Source organism: Lontra canadensis, unplaced genomic scaffold (genome assembly GCF_010015895.1).
Source record: "Lontra canadensis isolate GAN:19392208 unplaced genomic scaffold, GSC_riverotter_1.0 scaffold80, whole genome shotgun sequence".
NCBI classification, from domain to species: domain Eukaryota; kingdom Metazoa; phylum Chordata; class Mammalia; order Carnivora; family Mustelidae; genus Lontra; species Lontra canadensis.
Window position 1 is genome coordinate 6,178,372 of NW_022631074.1, and position 17,739 is coordinate 6,196,110.

The window sequence follows — 17,739 nt, forward strand, 5'->3', positions numbered from 1 at the left end:
GAAGATTGAGTTTGCAGACTTTGAAAATCTGAAAACCAGGACAGTATGTAGAATGGAAGTTTTAGCTGAGGAATTAGTGTAATTTTTTTCTTATTTTCAGCTATGTACTTGCAGGTAATTTTGAACAAAACAATCACATTTTGTAAACAAATCTGTTAGGTAAGATGAATCCTGATAAGCCAATAACAAAGATTTTTTATTTTATTGACTTTTATACTTGAGAGTCTTGTATGATATCATACTTCTAGGCAACAAAATATACACATTTAAAGTCGTTTTTTGTATCATTAGACCGTAAGGTTATAAGGCAGTTTTGTCTAATAGAAATATAATGTGAAGTGCATGTAAAATTTAAAATTTTTAAGTACTCGTTAAAAAAAGTAGAAACGGTTGAATTTAATTTTAGTAGTAACATTGTGACCCAGTACCTCCAAAATATTTCAACATGTAATCAAAATAAAAGTTATTAAAGAGATATTTTGCGTTCTTATTGTCTTAAAAAGTCTTCAAAATGGGTATGTATTGTACAGCACGTTTCAGTTTGGACTAGCTGTCTTTTAAGTGCTCATAGCCACATGTAGCAAATGGGTATGATGTTAGACAATGCAATTCCTTTTTTTTTTTTTTTTTAAGATTTTATATATTTATTTGACAGAGAGAGAAAGAGCATAAGGAGGGGGAGCTGCAGGCAAAGGGAGAAACAGGCTCCCTGCTGAGGAGGGAGCCCAGGGTGGGGCTTGACCCCAGGACCCTGGAGCTGAAGGCAGGCACTTAACTGACTAAGCCACTCAGGATTCCCTGCACAATGCAATTCTAAGACTTTGAAAAGTTTTTTGGAAGTAACTTATCTTTACCATTATTAGTGTAAAAATGGTGAAATGTACGTAAATGTACATTTTTCTATTTGTTAAAAGTAATGAGTCAAGCAATAGCATAAATTATTTTCCTAATTAGATAATAGGACTTTTTAAAAAATTACTTTAGATTTCCCTGGATAAATACTATTTATCGCTTGGTAGGATAGGGTTCAGCATTAGTTATGTCTGAATTTTGTCTGATGGTTTTTATAAATGCAGATGCTGTTTTTTATTATAGATGGTGATGGAAATGGTGGGAATTATGTTACAGTAGTTTCACCAAGCTCTTCAAATCTTGAGTTATGACCCCAAAGTCCATAAATATTTTTCTTTAAGCATTATTTTAATGATCTGCTAAGTAAGCACCAGCTTTTGATTTTGTTGAAGGGAAAGAGTTACAAACCATCTCAGTTACTAAAGGCTACTTTGCCTAGTTGTTTAATTCATTCACTTTCTTAGCCAAGGTACCCATGTGTTTAATTGCCTTTGTTTGGTCCTTTGTAAATTTCTGTACCCTGCCACAGTTTGCTGTAATAAGATTCTGGATGAGTGGGAAGCATGCTTCTCAGTTATAAGGTTGGTGAAGTGTCATTGTGGAAGGAGATGCCCTGACGGGAGGTGTGCTTTAGGAAGTTGATCTGAACATTGATTCTTTTAAAACTATCTAACTTTGCTTATTATCCCTTAGAAAGTTGTTAGTATCTCTAGTTTGAAGACTGCTAATTTATATCTTCCTTTGAGAGCACTCCCTGTTGAAATAGATTTCATACTTTTATGACAACTGTGAATCCAGTAGTATTAGGCGTTGGTACAAATATATCAGTTAACTATGTATTTAGGAGGAAACATACTGTGTGTTTTAGAGTTGTTATTAAAACTCTGTTATTGAAGCTTGCTGTATTTTTTAATGTAAGAAATCAGAACAAAAGAGGTAATTTTGTAACATTATTTCTATTATTTTTATAATTTGAGCTGAAGATTTATGGAATCATGTGATAAGGAGTATTTTTACTTTCATTCTTGTGTTCTTTGGCAGTATTCTTGTTTTGTCTTATCAATTTTGAATCGAGAGTTTTTAGTATTGTAAAAAAAATGGACGAGAAATATCAAATTTGGGTGCCATGTTAAAGAGAGCATTTTAATCCTAAATTATCCTTATTAGTAGGCTGTATTTCACATGCTTATGATAGGGAAGCTGATTTGATTAGGAATACAAATGCAAACTGATATATCCTAGGAGTTTGAATTGGAGAAGAATCTTACTGTTCTTACCTCAAGGGCAATGAACTATAGGCACTGTTCCAAGTAAAGAAGCTTTTCATCTAAGTAGGACTAATGATAATGGTTTGGTAAGAAGTACAGATGTCTTCATGCTGATGCTCAAAGCCCAGATTAGGTTAGCTACACTGCTTGAATTTGGAATGCGGAAGCAATACTAAAATAAGCTTTTTAAAAACAAAACCTAACATGATGGCTGCAACTAAATGTTCATTTATACAACAAATTTCTTTAGATCACTACTGGCCTTTATTCTGGGCCAAGAGGCTCACAGCTTTGAATGATTAAGAAGTTCATATTTTAGGATGATTAAATTAGTTTATTTCTCTTTTGGTCCAGCTGCTCCCACCTGTTGACACGGTGACAGATTATCCATTTTTTTGTTTTGTTTTTATTTTTGTTTTTGTCAATACAGGCTTTGTTATGTCCTTGTCTTGACAGAAGAAGAGAAAACAATTCTGATTCTAAATAGGAAGGCATTAACAAAGCAAGAGTGACCCAGCTTGGTGGAGTGGTTTGTTCACCTTCCTTGCTGAGGGCTCTATTCATGAAATTTTCTTTGCTGTCCCTGATAATTCTCGACATCTAGTTAGCCTTTGGTGGTAGAAAGGATTAGAAAGACTCCTTGTTTTACTGAATTGCTTTTATCCTGCTTTCTGCTCCCTTAGGCCTCCAGACCTTCTGCATACCCTATGGGTAGCACTTTCCTCCCCCTCTCCTCCCCTGCTGACTCCTCCCCCGCCCCCCCATTCTTAAAGTTTTCACTCAGGAATCAACTTTCCTAGAAAGCCTTCCAGAACTCCCTGTATTAGAGGTACTTTTTATTTTGGTAGTAATAAAAACATTTCAGAATAACCTAATATGTGCCAGGGACTGTAGTAATCACATTGCGTAAATCTGTGTTTTCAAACATTTTTTAGTAGTCTTTGCTTCCAGCATCTTACGCTGTATTTCTGTATATACATGTTTCTGAAGCCCTAGGGCTCTGAGGAACACATTGTGAGTATCATGGTGTATAGATCTTCTTTAACCCTGCAGCACCATTAGTTGGGCATTATTATGCCCACTTTAAAGATGAAATCAAAACAAAGAGAAATTAATCTAAATTGCCTTAGGTAAGTAGCAGAGGTGGGATCTCAACTCAGGTTTTCAGGAATGTGCACTTGACTCTGTTTTGAGGTCTCCTGATGTTACTCAACTGCTGACTTTTCCAGCAACCTTCGTTAGACAGCTTCTTGAGAATAGGGGAGGTTCTCACTTACCTTTGTGTCTGCAGCTACTAGCACCATACCCAGTCTATAACAGGTACTTAGTAAACCAGAATCTTGAAGTGGCTGTATTCTCAAGTGTATTTTAGTCTGTTGTCAAACATGTTCTAACAAATTTGTTGTTAAATTTGTGAAGTTGTAACATTGCTTCCAGATATCCCAAAGAATCTTACCATTAGCTTTCATATCACTTCTAATATATGGACAATACCATTATTCCAGTTTTTACATTGAGAGCAACATATAATTCCTCAGATAATCATGATTATGGCTTATGGCTCCAAGGAATAATTAACAGAACTGAAAATAGGCATAATTGTTTTTTTTCCAAGTTTGTTGCATCAGAGTAAATTAATGAATGAAACTACCAGCCCAGTTTCTTTCCATGGACCAAAGGCTGCCCTAAACAGATGTAAAGCCTCAATGACTTACTCAAATATTTTTTTTAAATTCACCCCCTTTCCTGCTTAGATGAGTAAAATACCAAGATTTGGCTTATTTTTGGCAATTTAAACATGAAGTTAATTCTGTTTCAATATAGTAAGTTATAGTATATATATGAAACTTGAGTTGTGATGTCTTATATTACATATTTTAAAAAGTTTAACCACTCTAAGACAATTTCAAATAAAATCTACATCTAGGACAAACAATATAACATAAAGCTATATTTTAAGTAAGAGACTTCTTTTAAAATGCTGAATTAAGAATCTTGACTAAAGTTGTAATTTAATGAAAAGCTAACTTGATTTTCACTTTTAATAGTTTAAATATTCTTATGATGCCATGTTTCAGATCAGCTCAGCCACATTAGTGAGCACATACTATGTGTGCAAGGCTTTGGATAGTAGGTATGGAGCTGTGAAAGATGCAGAAGTAACTAAGACTTTGGATTCTTATAGAATGACAGACTAGGTCTTCTAACCAATTCCTGGTGAAAACAACTCCTGCTGAAAACAACAAATGTAGCATATGATATTAAAAACAGAATCTTTTTAAATGCATTGGTGATCTCCAAATATTCAGTGACCAAAATCTAAGAGATAATGGGAACCCAGAAGATGAATTGAGCATCAAAGCTAGCTTTTCAATTATGAGCATTTGCTTAACCTGAAAAACTTGAATGTTGATATTCATTGCTTCATGAAAATATGGGAAAAAAAGACAAAGCCAGAGCTTGCCCAAGAGAGCATCTGCTAGGAGGTTAACTTACAGAAAGCTGAGATTCCAAAATGGTATACCCTCCATGTAAGGTAAACTAAGAAGAAATTGTCCTATCCCAAGGGACTGAAAAAGGAAACTGTCTGTTTTCAACTTTGATAATGGAGGAGGAATGGAAATAACCTCTGAAATTGTGTAAGCACAGCTAAGCCAGTGAGGACCATTATAGTGAAGTTGCAGAACATTGAAAAAGAGATCTTAATAGCAGCCAGAGAGGACAGATAGTTTACCTTCAAAAGACAACAGACTGAGGATTGACCTTTGAGAGTAACAATGGAAACTAGCATTCAGAGGAACGATGTTTTCAATGTCCTGAGAAAAGATGACTATAAATCCAGAAATATATTCACCAAAATATCCCTGAAGAACAAAAGTGAAATGACATTTTTTTAGACAGAGAGATAGAGTATAAGCTTGTCACCAGTGATTCTGAAAGATGTGCTTCAGGAAAAAGGAAAGCCATTGTAGATGGATGATAAGATATTAAGAAGAAATGAAGAATAAAAAAGATGGGCAATATATAGGTAAAATCTAAAAGTCATTGATAAGAGAAGACAATGATGATAATATGTTGTGTAGTTACAGAATGTAAGCCCAAATAAAACCCAAATATATAGTAACGGCATCTAGTTTGGGAGGGAGAATTAAAAGATTATTATATCTTTTAGGAAAAACAGGTTGACTATATTTTTTTTACATAAGCATGCATGTTAAAATTTGTATGTTTACCAGTAAAATAATAGAAATGGAATATAATATTTAAACCAGAAAAAGGGAGAAGTAGAGTGAAAAATAATTAAGACATGGGTCTTTCCTAGTATCTGATGGGGACAAGGTGTGACTTTGGGGAGGTCTCTTGGCCCCAGTTTATGCTCCACCATAGATGTCTTTACTCCCATCTTTACTCCCATTCCTTAATTAAAGGCTTGAGACCCTTGAATTGTTTCCAGACTGCAGAAACCCTAGAAAGGGATCCATGCTGTTCCTGCAGTTTTATGCTGATAGTGTTAACTGCTGTCACAAATTGAGCAGCCTCCAGATGGCTGCCAGCTGACAAGCAAGAATCACCACACCTGAGTGGTTGCTGTAACTGGCCTTGGGACTCTCTGGCTTGTCTGTAGGGGCCAGATAGCACAAACCTGAAGTGTGTGGGAGTTACCAACTCTTGGAATGGACTTTAACCAACGAGAGGCAGAAGACCGGAAGATGACAGCAGATTAATTGTTCTCCCTCCTTATTTCACTAAACTTCATAGTTTCTTCTAAGGCTCATCAATTTCAGATGAGAGATGGACCAGTGCTGTAGCCCACTTGATTACAAACCCTTTTATATTTATGCTCTGTCTTTGTATGATTTACTTCTTTTTTCTTTCACTCTAGTTTCCCTGTGGTTATAGCCCCTCCATAACATTAACTTTTGCCTTCAGTCATTTTCTAGTGATTTCAGGCTTTTAGACAACTGTCCATAATCTACATTAGCAAATCCTCCAGAAGCCCCTGAAATAAACATGTAAACTAAATTTAAAAAGAGTATACTACCTGTATAAATGCAACTTTAAGGTGATTTCTTACTCCTTTCTTCCCACTAACAAAATTGATGCCATCTCCTGAGTGCTTTCCATATAGAAATTGCGGTGTGGTGGTAGTAGAAAGGGTAAGCAGTGCAAGCAAACACCACTCATGAGGCAAAATATGGTTAAGTACAATGGAAGAGGTTCGAAGTATGTATGAGAAGTGGACAAGTCAGTCAAATTTGGTGGAGCACAGAGTATGTTGGTAAAACAGTGGCAGGTTAAAATTAAAAGGTTGTCTTAAGGTCTCATTATCACAGACCTTGAAATAAATCAGTAGTTTGAACTTTAATGGATGATGGGAAATCATTAAATGTTTTTAATCATGGTATGACAATCAGAGAGAACAACCTATGTTGTATCTATACAACCTATGCATAGATACACATATTTATACATGTATATATTTGAGCAAAGGGTTTACAAAAATATTTCCCTCTCTACATTAGAATTTCACCTTCATGTAGTTTTCTAGCTTTGTTTCCCTGGTAACCTAACAGATTGTCACTACGTTTCCAGGTAGTATTACTCATGATAAAAAAAGATGCTGATGGGTAAAATGCATGTGCCCTGGAAGAAAGAATAAATAAGTCCCAGAGACCTGATAAGGATTCCCTGATTGGGTCTCTCTGAGTGCCTTGATGCTTGTTACTGGGCAGTCCTCTTGTAACTGGGCATCCCTCATGGGGATCCTGGAAGCTGTGCCTCTGGAGTTTTTAGAAGAGATGTTGTCTCCTGTGGCACATGAAGCTTTTAAGCCAGGACAGCTCTGACACCAATGTGAATCTTATCTTCTTGCACCTAAATTACCAGCTTACCAAAGTACAGGTTGTCATGAAAGAGGAATGTCTCACCCTGCCCTCTTGGCAAGCTGTGGTTTCTGTCCTTTGTAGGATGATTCTGAACATGGCCTGCATAAATGTTGAGCTGAATCAGACTTGAAAATCGAATGGTTGAAGGACTACCTTAAAAAGGACCGGAAAAACCTAGAAATTATAAAAGTGATATGATTGACTATTGAAAGATTATGAAACTTAAGAATTAAAAAAGATAAATTCAGAGGACAATGTAAGAAACATTTGCAGATCAGATGGCAGTTAAAGGGATAATATCTGTATAAAGAAAATATGTCTTACCTGTTAGTAAGAAAAATATAAATAGTGGAACAGAAAAAAAAAAGGATAAGAATAGGCATTTACAGGGCGCCTGGGTTGCTCAGTGGATTAAGCCTCTAAAAATAGAAATTCCCCTACCCTAACCTATCCATACCTCTGGAACTGTCTCATAAAAATTTTGAAAGGACAACTGTAGAAGGATGTTTATTGAATTTTATTTTTAATTTTTTTGTTTATTGAATTTTACTAGTGACAACAATGTGAATGCCCAATGATTGGTAATGGATAAATAAAGGATGATATATCTATTTCATATACTATTTAGCAGCCTTTAAAATTATTTATATTTCTACCAGTTGACTTGGTAGTGTTTTTTTAAAAGTATTGGCATATGTGGAGAAGAAGTCATATATAAATGTGTGGGTTGATAATATAAGTCCCTTTTGATGGGGTAGTTGGGCAGTTGGTAGAGAGGGTAGATGAAGAATGAGATGAAAAAAATGACAATATGAAAATATTATATAATTCCACTTTTATCAGTTTTATATGGGTATACACAAAGAGATGTGACGTGATGGTATGATTATTAAATGGCTATCTGAATGCTGGGTTTGAGGCAATTTTTGACGTCCTTTATACTTCTGTGCATTCACAAATGTGCTTGTATTTATTTATTAAAGATTTTATTTATTTGTCAGAGAGAACACAAGCAGGCAGAATGGCAGGCAGAGGCAGAGAGAGAAGCAGGCTCCCCGCTGAACAAGGAGCCCAATGTGGGACTCTATCCCAGGACCCTGGGATCATGACCTGAGCCGAAGGCAGCAGCTTAATGAACTGAGCCACACAGGTGTCCCAAATAAATGTGCTTGTATTTATATATTATATAATTTATATTATATAATAAATACACATAAAAATATATACATATATTTAAATAAAGGAAAGACAAAATAACTTTGATTAGGGAATGAACCATTTTGCTAGGTGTCTTTGTACTGAGAAGCAGTATAGCATTAAAATATTTAAACTTAACAACCACTTTTTTTTTTTTTAAGATTTTATTTATTTATTTGACAGACAGAGATCACAAGTAGGCAGAGAAGCAGGCAGAGAGAGGAGGAAGCAGGCTCCCCGATGAGCAGAGAGCCCGATGCGGGGCTCGATCCCAGGACCCTGGAATCATGACCTGAGCTGAAGGCAGAGGCTTTAACCCACTGAGCCACCCAGGCACCCCTTAACAACCACTTTTTAAGGTAGCCAGTGTAGGGGAGATAAAGTTTCTCCTACATCCTCTAGGGGTTTTCATTGGGACTGACAAAAAAGGTTAGTAGAAGTAAGGCATACAAATTGTATTTAATAAAATTTTACATGTACGTGGGTGTTGCCATAGGAAAATGGAAGATCCACAGAAGTGGCTAATCGTAAGTGTTTATGTAGTAGGTTGAACACAGAGTGCCAGTTTTGGAAAACGTTGCGGGGAGAAGACAGGAAGGATTTTTAGGAAGATCTGTACAGATTTCTCTTGGCCCAGATGCCCCAACTCTGGTGATAAGACTATTTCTTCCCTTCTGGTATAGAGAGAGTATTTTTCATATGGGATTTCATCTCCTTTTAGGAAGAAAAAGGGAGGTAAAAATGCCCTTCCTGCTATGCTGTTATTTAAGTGCCTTTAACTCAAAATAATTAACATGCCAAAATGGCATATTTTGGAGAGGCATGTTCTGAATCCTTTCACTAGTACAGTCCCCATTTTACATATAAGGAAACTGAGACTTTTTTAAATGAGGTCATGAACATTTTTTTAATTTAAATTCAGTTAACATATAGTGTGTTATTAGTTACAGAGGTGGAGTTCAGTGACTCATTATATCATGTACCCTCTTTAATGCCCACCACCTTTTTACTCCATCCCCCACCTCTGTCCCCTTCAGCAACCCTCAGTTTGGGAAACTGAGACTCTCAAGGAGAGCTGAGTAACTTCTCCAGAATCTGATACTTCATAATTTGAGCCCATGTCTTACCATAGAGCTAGTAGCTCTTTATGTGCTTTCTTCCATATATTGCATAACTTCTACTTAAAATGAAAGTTTTCTGTCCTGGAAAGACATATATTTGGATATATATATATATATATATATATGGATGTATAATAGAATATATCATTTACTCTTAAGAGCTTTAGGGAGAACTGTATTGAGGTATCATATCTTTAGGAATCCATAATTAAATTTGAATGAGTGAATGGTCAGAGCTCCTAACAGGCTGTGTAGACAAGACTATTGTGAAGGTTCTGCATGTGTGTATATTGCTGTTTTTAAAACCTTAGACGATCATAGTATTTACTTCTGTGCCCTATATCTGCATAGTTATGATGAATTGATATCTTTCTGAAATTTATTTGATCAAAAGTAAACATTTAACAAATCCATTGCATTCATTTTAAAATGTTTTAATCCTTTGCATTTAGGTTATCTTCACTGTAATGAACATGATAGTCTGAGATTGAGGTGGCTGAGGCAGACATTAGAATCTTTCATCCCGCAGCCTTTGATAAATGTAATTAAAGTGTCTCAGTTGGATGGCAGAGAAATGGGAGATGCCCAGCCTGAAATGTTTGACAAGGTACAGTTATTACATTGTGACAAACTGATGTGCTCCCAGTGATACCACTGTTGTTTTGCTTTGTTGTTGTTTTCCATCTGCTTCCAGACATAGCCTGATACAATTTCTCAGTGCTCTGGGAAATTTTGATAAAGTGAACAAGGAAACAGTTTTCATTTGATGGTCAGCATGGTTCAAAGGAAGTGGTAACATTGGAATTGGGGATTATTGAATGTTTTTATTTCCAGGTGCCTCAGAGATACTCAGGAAAAGATTAGATGCTATTTGGGTCAGTGCACAAACATGTACGCTATATTGCTTTAATTTGGTAACAATTCATATCAGAGTATGACAGTTGAAGAAAAACATTTCAGCAAACCGAAATTGAAATATCATTTCTCAAAAATAAATGCTGAGAATTCAGAAATACAGTAATGTCTGTTTAAAACAAGTAACTTGTAAAAGTTTTTGCTATAGCCATCAAGAATATGAAATATGAGTAGATATTAGTAGACTTTAAGTCCTCCTAGTCTCCCTCCCCACCAAAAAAAAAAAAAAAAAAACCAAAATAAAACACTGAAAGGACATGAGAAATTTTCCTGTCAAGTATTAGTGAGGAAATGTCATGAAGAATTTACCATACTATATTTTTGGTTTTAAAAGAAATGTCTTTATTAGCTGTTTTTTGTCATATTTTACATAGCTTCTCCATGTATTTTGACTATATTCTCAATGCACGTGTGCGTTATATGTCCTTTTTTTCTCTAGGTGTTAGTTGATGCTCCCTGTTCAAATGATCGAAGTTGGTTGTTCTCTTCTGATTCTCAGAAGGCAACCTGGAGGATAAGCCAACGGAGGAATTTGCCCATTCTGCAGCTAGAACTCTTAAGGTGAGGGCTATTAATACAAAAGTTATTCTGGTTTCTAATGTAATTTAAGTTGGCATGAGAAATCATGACAGAGGATTCCCCAAATGGAGCGTTTCCTGTATAGGTATTGGTAATTATTCCTCCAAAGGCTGTATTCAGAAAATTCTTAACCTTTTTCCTTCCAGCTCTCATGCTGTAAGATGCCACTGCTCCTTCCCCCACCCCCTGAATGAAATGTAGTATTGCTATGCATTGTTTTTAAAAGGCCACATATGATTTTATTGTGTTTTAAAGTTGTTTGCGTATCAGGACCATCTCAAACCTAGGGGTCAGCACACTATTCTTTCACCAGAACCTGAACAGTGCCCCCGTAATAGTAGCTTTGGACCAGGATGTATTTTTTTGGTAATGGATACATTGTTCCGGATGAGTCAGCCTCCTACGAAGTTGCAGTTTATTGTTGACACTTATCTTCCCTTGAAGAATTTTCTAGAAGCATGTGACCACCAAGAGATACTTGGTTTTCTTCCAAATAGAGGCTTTTGGGGACATTCTATACTGGTTTCAAAAGAGATTTCTAGTTTTACCCTACTTGCAAGTAATTCCTATTCAATGCAGAACAAAATTCTCTGGAATATTTAAAATATAATTTAATGATGTAATACCACTTGTTACCTCTTACACGTGGAATGAGAATGATTAACATTTTTTTATGCACTTCTGACAATGTGGTTTACTTCCAACTTCTGATTGATACACAACAATGAATACATGCCATTACCTAAGTATTACAGCTGACTAATAGGTCTTGTTCTTGCACCAGATTATGAAATCAGCTCATATGGCTGTTCTAAATAGTACCTACCAGAGAGTTCTTCTAAACACTACTTATCTGGCAGTTAAACTCTCTATATGCTTCCAGTGTCACCTTTCATCTAGGAAACCCAAAAATATTTTGAGAATTTTATACTACTTTTCCCCTTCTACCTCTTGGATTATTAACTTTTGCATGTTGCATAGATCCTGCTATGACTTCTTTCTCACCTGAACTTTCTTGATTTGGCTTCTTAATTATTCCATCAACTCTGGGCCTTGCCATTGTTATACCTTATACCCTATAACAGACAGTAAGTTTTATGACTGCTTGTTAGCGTTGTGACTTTTGATTTATTTTTTAAACTGTGATTAAGCAACCAGGCTTTCTGAAAATATCATTTTTCTTTCTCTCTCATGAAGAATCATCTCTTCACTTCTTTTTCTTCCTGTTCATTACCAAGCTTTTTGTGTTTTATATTCTATTGCTTCTCCTCCCATCTAGGCTCAGTTCATTGTAATCTGTTTTCTGTTCCCCTTGTTCTTCCAAATTTATGCTTGTTAAGGCTACTAAAGATACATTAAATTGACAAATATTTTTCAGTTTTAATTTTACTTGATCTCTTAATAGCATTTTAAAAATGTATCTTATTATATAGCTATTACATGGAAACATTTTCATTGTAAAGAACTAAAATTAAAAAAATGAAGCAAAAGGCCCCTTGGCCATAGACCCAACCAAATACCAGCTTCCTTTACTGAGCTAACTGTTAAACACTTGTTTGGTGTGCACTCTTCCAGATTTTTCCTGTAGCTGTTTTTACAGTTATGTGTGCATGGAGATATATGTTTTAAAAATAACTGCTGTCATTGTGTATATATTGTTCTGAAACTTATACTTGATTTTTCTTAGTTTTTTCCTTATAGATCTGCTTTGTTCTCTTCAACTTTTGTGAAATGTTAAATAGGATCAGTCTATTATATTCTATTTAATCCTCTATTTTTTTGATACATTTATTCCTCCCCCCCCCCTTTTTTTTTACTTAAACAAACCATCCTTTAATTTGTCTCATTGGACATGATACTAACATTTTTCTTGATTAAATATCAAAAAGTAGAAACGAGGATCAAACCTTTTAGATGTATTAAATTGCTCTCTAAAATAGCTATACCAGGGACTCCTGAGTGGCTGTCGGGGACATGTCTGCCTTTGGCTCAGGTCATGATCCCAGGGTTCTGGGATCAAGTACCGCATGGGGCTCCTTGCTCAGTGGGGACCCTGCTTCTCCTCCTGCCTGCTGCTCTCCCTGCTTGTGCTCTCCCTCTCTGACAAATAAATAAAATCTTTAAAAATAAATAAAATAGCTATACCAGTTTATACTTTCTATTTCATTTCTATTTCTATTGCATTTGACTTTATTGACTGCATGTTCCTTCTTCTTCTTCTTCTTCTTTTTTTTTTTAAGATTTATTTATTTTGGGCAGGGTCAGAGGGAGAGCAAGAAAGAGGGTCTTAAAGCAGACTCTGCGCTAAGCTTGGAGCCCTGCGCAGCTTGATCTCACGACCTTGAGATCATAACCTGAGCTGAAATCAAGAATCGGAGACTTAACCAACTGTGTCACTCAGGCACCTCTGTTTGTTCCCTCTTATAGTATTCTCTTCCCTTGATTTTTGTGATGATACGCTTTCCTGATTTTCTTCCTACTAATTTTTTTTAACCTACCCTTAACCATCGCATTTATTACTCATTGCATAGTTACTCGGTTTCCTTAGGCTGCTAAGGTTGGCTCTCTATTTATCTGGTGGCTTCAACTGATATCAGATGCTATCTCTCAAGTGTGGGTGTCAGCTTATCTCCCTAGCCTGAGACCTATGTATTCAGTTATCTATGACATAATCTCCATTTGGAAGCCCCTTGGAAACATAAAACTGAATTTGTCAAGAGGGGAACTCATAATTTCTAATGCTTTTCTGCCCCCCCATCAACAAAATAAAAAATCAAATAAAAACACCACTAATCTACCTCTTTTTTTCTCTCTTCTGTATCTCAGTAATTTCTACACCATCATAGATTTGCCTAAGTCAGAAATCCATCTCCAACCCCCTTTCTGTTGTACTCAAATCAATCGCTAAGATGTTTCGGTTGTACCTGTTACATATTTTTCAAGTCCATCCAATTCTATCCATCCTGAATAGCCTAACCTGAGCCACCAGCATCTGTCATCTGAATCACTGCAGCTGGCTCCTAAGTGCCCTGCAGGTCTCCAGGTGTGAGCTTCACTCCACTCTTCAGTAAAGCAAATCCGATCCGAAATGTGAATCTGTTTGTGTCATTCTCCTTTTTAAAATCCTTCAGTGGTTCCCATTACCATTAAGATATCAAGTTCTGAAAAAAAAAAAAAAAACAACAAACCAAAAAGAATTCAAATTCCTTAGTATAATATTCAAACTGTCTTTGGATATGTCTTCTTCATGTGCCTCATTGTCTCAGGACTTCTCTTACTTTGTATTCCACCAGAGCAGTTCTTCTAACTCACCTTACAGTTTTCTTTCTGAGGCCAGGGCATTTCCTTTTCCTTTTGGTTGAGAGTTCTTACTCATCCTCCCCTTTCTCTTGGCTAACTCTGGATTCTTTAGAAATTAGCTCTGACCTCTTCTTATTGAAGCCTTATCTGACTATCTAGGACTAGGATTGATATTCCCTTCTTGTCCTTACTTTAATTTAAAAATATATTGTCAGTTCCTTTGCTTAACATTTGCCTAGTACTTACCTCTTTCTTCAACAAGACTGTTACAAGCCCCATGGGAACAGGGATAGTCTTACTGTTTTTACTGTTAATACATAATTTGGTGTCTGCTATGTAGGAGGTCAGCAAATAATTATTTAAAAATACTAAATTACAAGGGCTGAGTATTTAGAATTTAAATGTGTAATTAAATTTATAGCAAAGTTAATCTGCCAAAAATGATATAATCACTATTGTGGGGCATAGTAATTAAGCATAAATATAAAACATTTCTGTAATTTATTTTGATTAGTATTGCTTTTATGTAACCAAAGCATGGTTTTAGTGTCAGTTTAGTTTTTTTCCTTCCAATTGGATACATTTCTCTTAACTTCATTTAGCATTTCAGTCATCGTTGTGAAGGTCACACATTTATATAAACCTCACATAGGCACCTACTTACGCCCTAACAACTACAGCTCTTCCTTAGTGGCCACTCCTCTCTCCCATCATCTTATTTCCCAAAAAGAATGGCTTTAGCATTATGTCATTTTAGTAGCATATATAAACAAGCTGCAATACTGTCATCTCAATCACTACAGGTGTAGATTTTTATGTAGTTAGGTGGGAAAGACCATCACCCCTCCCATCTCTTACTCTTTTCCTTGAACAGCTACACCCCATTGCCTATCTCTGATGCCTAGTCTGTGTGAGAGATTTGGGAGCCACCTAAATAAAGTAGTTGAAACTTTGGGTCCCTTGGCTATGTAGTTATGGTGATAATGGGGAAAGAGTGGGACATCCAAACTATAGGCACAGAGAATGGTTCTTATTCCATGACATCTACAAGTTTGGGGGTTGAAAAGATGAAGGGAAAAAATGATGATTCCAGTCACAATTTCTCTTTTACCTCCTGTCCTTGACTGAAAATGAAATATATATTAATAGTAATTTTATCATCAAGGATAGCTCTATCACTATACCACGTACAAAGAAATTTCTGAATTTCTTTGAAATCTTTCTCACCTGGTTATTGCCTTACCTTCCTTTAACAAAAGGTAATCCTTTTATTCCACAATAAGAAACAAAAGGTTTCAAATGCAAACATAGACAAGAAAGTAAATATATTGATGTATGAGTTTTAGTCACAAGTATAAAGGATTGACCGTAGATCCTTATTTGCATTTGCAAAGAGCAATTAGAAAGCAAGATAGCAAATATTGCCTAGCCTGATATTGTGGACAGAAGATGACACTCAGAAGGGAGAAAATGAATGGAATGGATAACTGAGAGGCAAATAAAGAAAACTTTTTGTTTTGTTGAAGACTAGTATTTGCATTTGTCAGCTGACCGATATGGTACTCAGAGATACTTTATGCCCTCTGTGGCTGTATATTCATTTGCCTCACCAGAAATTATTCATATTTATACTAATTAGGCAATCTGCATGGTGTTCACAGTTTTAACTTTTGAGAACACAATACTGTACAAGCAAATACTACTCTTAACATATTTTTATGAATGTGATACTTAAAATAGAAATTTTGCTTATTATTATTAAATATTTTATCTATTTATTTGAGAGACAGAGATTGCATGCAGAGCAGGGGGAGGGGCAGAGGGAGAAGGAGAAGCAGACTCCCTGCTGAGCAGGGAGCCCCTATGTGGACCTAGATCCCTGGAACCTGGGATCATGACCTGAGCCAAAGGCAGATGCTTAACCATTTGAGCCACCCAGGCATCCCAACACTTTATTTAATAGAAGTTTCTGGACGTTACTTTTTTTTTTTTTTTTAAGAGTAATGTTAGTAGATATCTAAGTCTTTTAAAATTATTTAAAAAATTAATGTATGTTTATAATCATGAAAATAGTAACCTAACCTGATTTTTCTTTTTAGCATGGAAAGCATATTGGAAGACACAATGGTGACAGGAGCTAGAGATCCCAAAGCATATGAGTTCATTGTACACTTATTGAGGACTCTTTCATTTATCCATACAGAAATGGAAAAATTAGAATCTTCTATTTAATTTATAAAACATGAAGATAAAGTTATATACAACTCATACATCTTCCCCAGAACCATTTAAGAAGATAAGAATGTGGGACAACATTATAAAGAATAATTGAATATAAGCCAGTTTTATTAATGGAGTACCATTTGAAAGTATAACTTTATTATTTCTTAGAATAATTTCTGAGACCACTCATTTCTGTTACATACTATATATGTACATATTACATAATCAGATTCTCTTGCCTTATTTTTATTTAAATGTATTAGGAAAACAGTGGGAAAATATACTGAAAATAATATACACATAGTCTCTTTAGAAAGTGCCATGGTGTTTGTGCAAAAGGCATTTACATGATTTTTAGGTGGGAAAGCATGAACCAAAGAGTATGATTTATAACAAAAATATTGGTGTGTTATTGCAGTACTGTATCATGTCATCCATTTCCTCAGAGAAAATCAATCACATTTAAAATACTGACCCCTTCGGGTTTTCTTTTCTCACTAGTTGACAAGTAAAATCCAATTTGTGAATTCATTGAAAAGGAAGCTTAGATTATTCAGTAACATTTTGAAAATTTGCATAAATCGTCCAGATAACTATCCTTAAAAAGTAGTACTCTGACAGCAAGAATTGTGTTTTAAAAGAAACATTAAAAAAAAAAAATCCCCAACAACTCCTCTGTCATGTTTTCAAGCTGAGATAAGGAATACCTAGTGATTATGGAGCATGAGTCTTCATCATTCATCAACATAGTGACCAAAATATTGATGTGTTCATGTTGGAAAAATAATATTTGGATATACAGTTCTATTAGAATGGAAGATTTCCACCACTCTTTTGGTGGTGGAAATAATTTTGGTGGTATATAATTTCTTCTTAAAGATCAACTAATTCACTTAGCTTTGCATGCTGTCATTATATGCTTAGTCATATGTTTGAAATCCAGAAAACAAAAGCAAACCACTATTAATACTAATACTCTTGCTACTACTACTACTTTACTTTCTCTTCTTTCTCCTTTTATTCTTTAAGTTAAATGGCAGGAGTCAGAGGTTCTCTGATTAAAAATATGTAATTTGGGCAAAGTACACACTTCTTTTAGTAAGAGTGTGCAGATCAAAACATTCCACATTAAATGAAATTGTAAAAGGTTGAGGGGACATCTATAGTTTGTAGCTACTGTATTTTCAACATTAAAAATAAGTATAGATTGACAATATGAAATAAAATCTTGAAAAAGAGATTTTATCAATACTTATTAATGGGGCACCTGGGTGCCTCAGTGGGTTGAGCCTCTGCCTTTGGCTCGGGTCCTGATCTTGGGATCCTGGGATCGAACCCCACATCAGGCTCTGCTCAATGGGGAGCCTGCTTTCCCCTCTCTCTCTGCCTGCCTCTCTG

At 35.5% G+C, this 17,739-nt stretch overlaps 1 protein-coding gene across 2 annotated transcripts in view; it reads left to right on the forward strand.

Annotated features, from left to right (window-relative positions):
• The window catches only part of NSUN3 (NOP2/Sun RNA methyltransferase 3), a 56,264-nt gene that overhangs the window by 13,255 nt on the left and 25,270 nt on the right, over nucleotides 1–17,739 (forward strand). The window contains exons 4-6 of one of the 2 annotated variants that reach the window (XM_032882240.1): nucleotides 9,777–9,931; nucleotides 10,679–10,800; nucleotides 16,218–16,524. In XM_032882240.1, the coding sequence (XP_032738131.1) occupies nucleotides 9,777–9,931; nucleotides 10,679–10,800; nucleotides 16,218–16,350 (410 nt within the window). In that variant the 3' untranslated portion in view covers nucleotides 16,351–16,524. Of the gene's footprint in view, nucleotides 1–9,776; nucleotides 9,932–10,678; nucleotides 10,801–16,217; nucleotides 16,525–17,739 lie in introns of those variants that run through there. The other variant, XM_032882239.1, reaches the window with a different exon arrangement.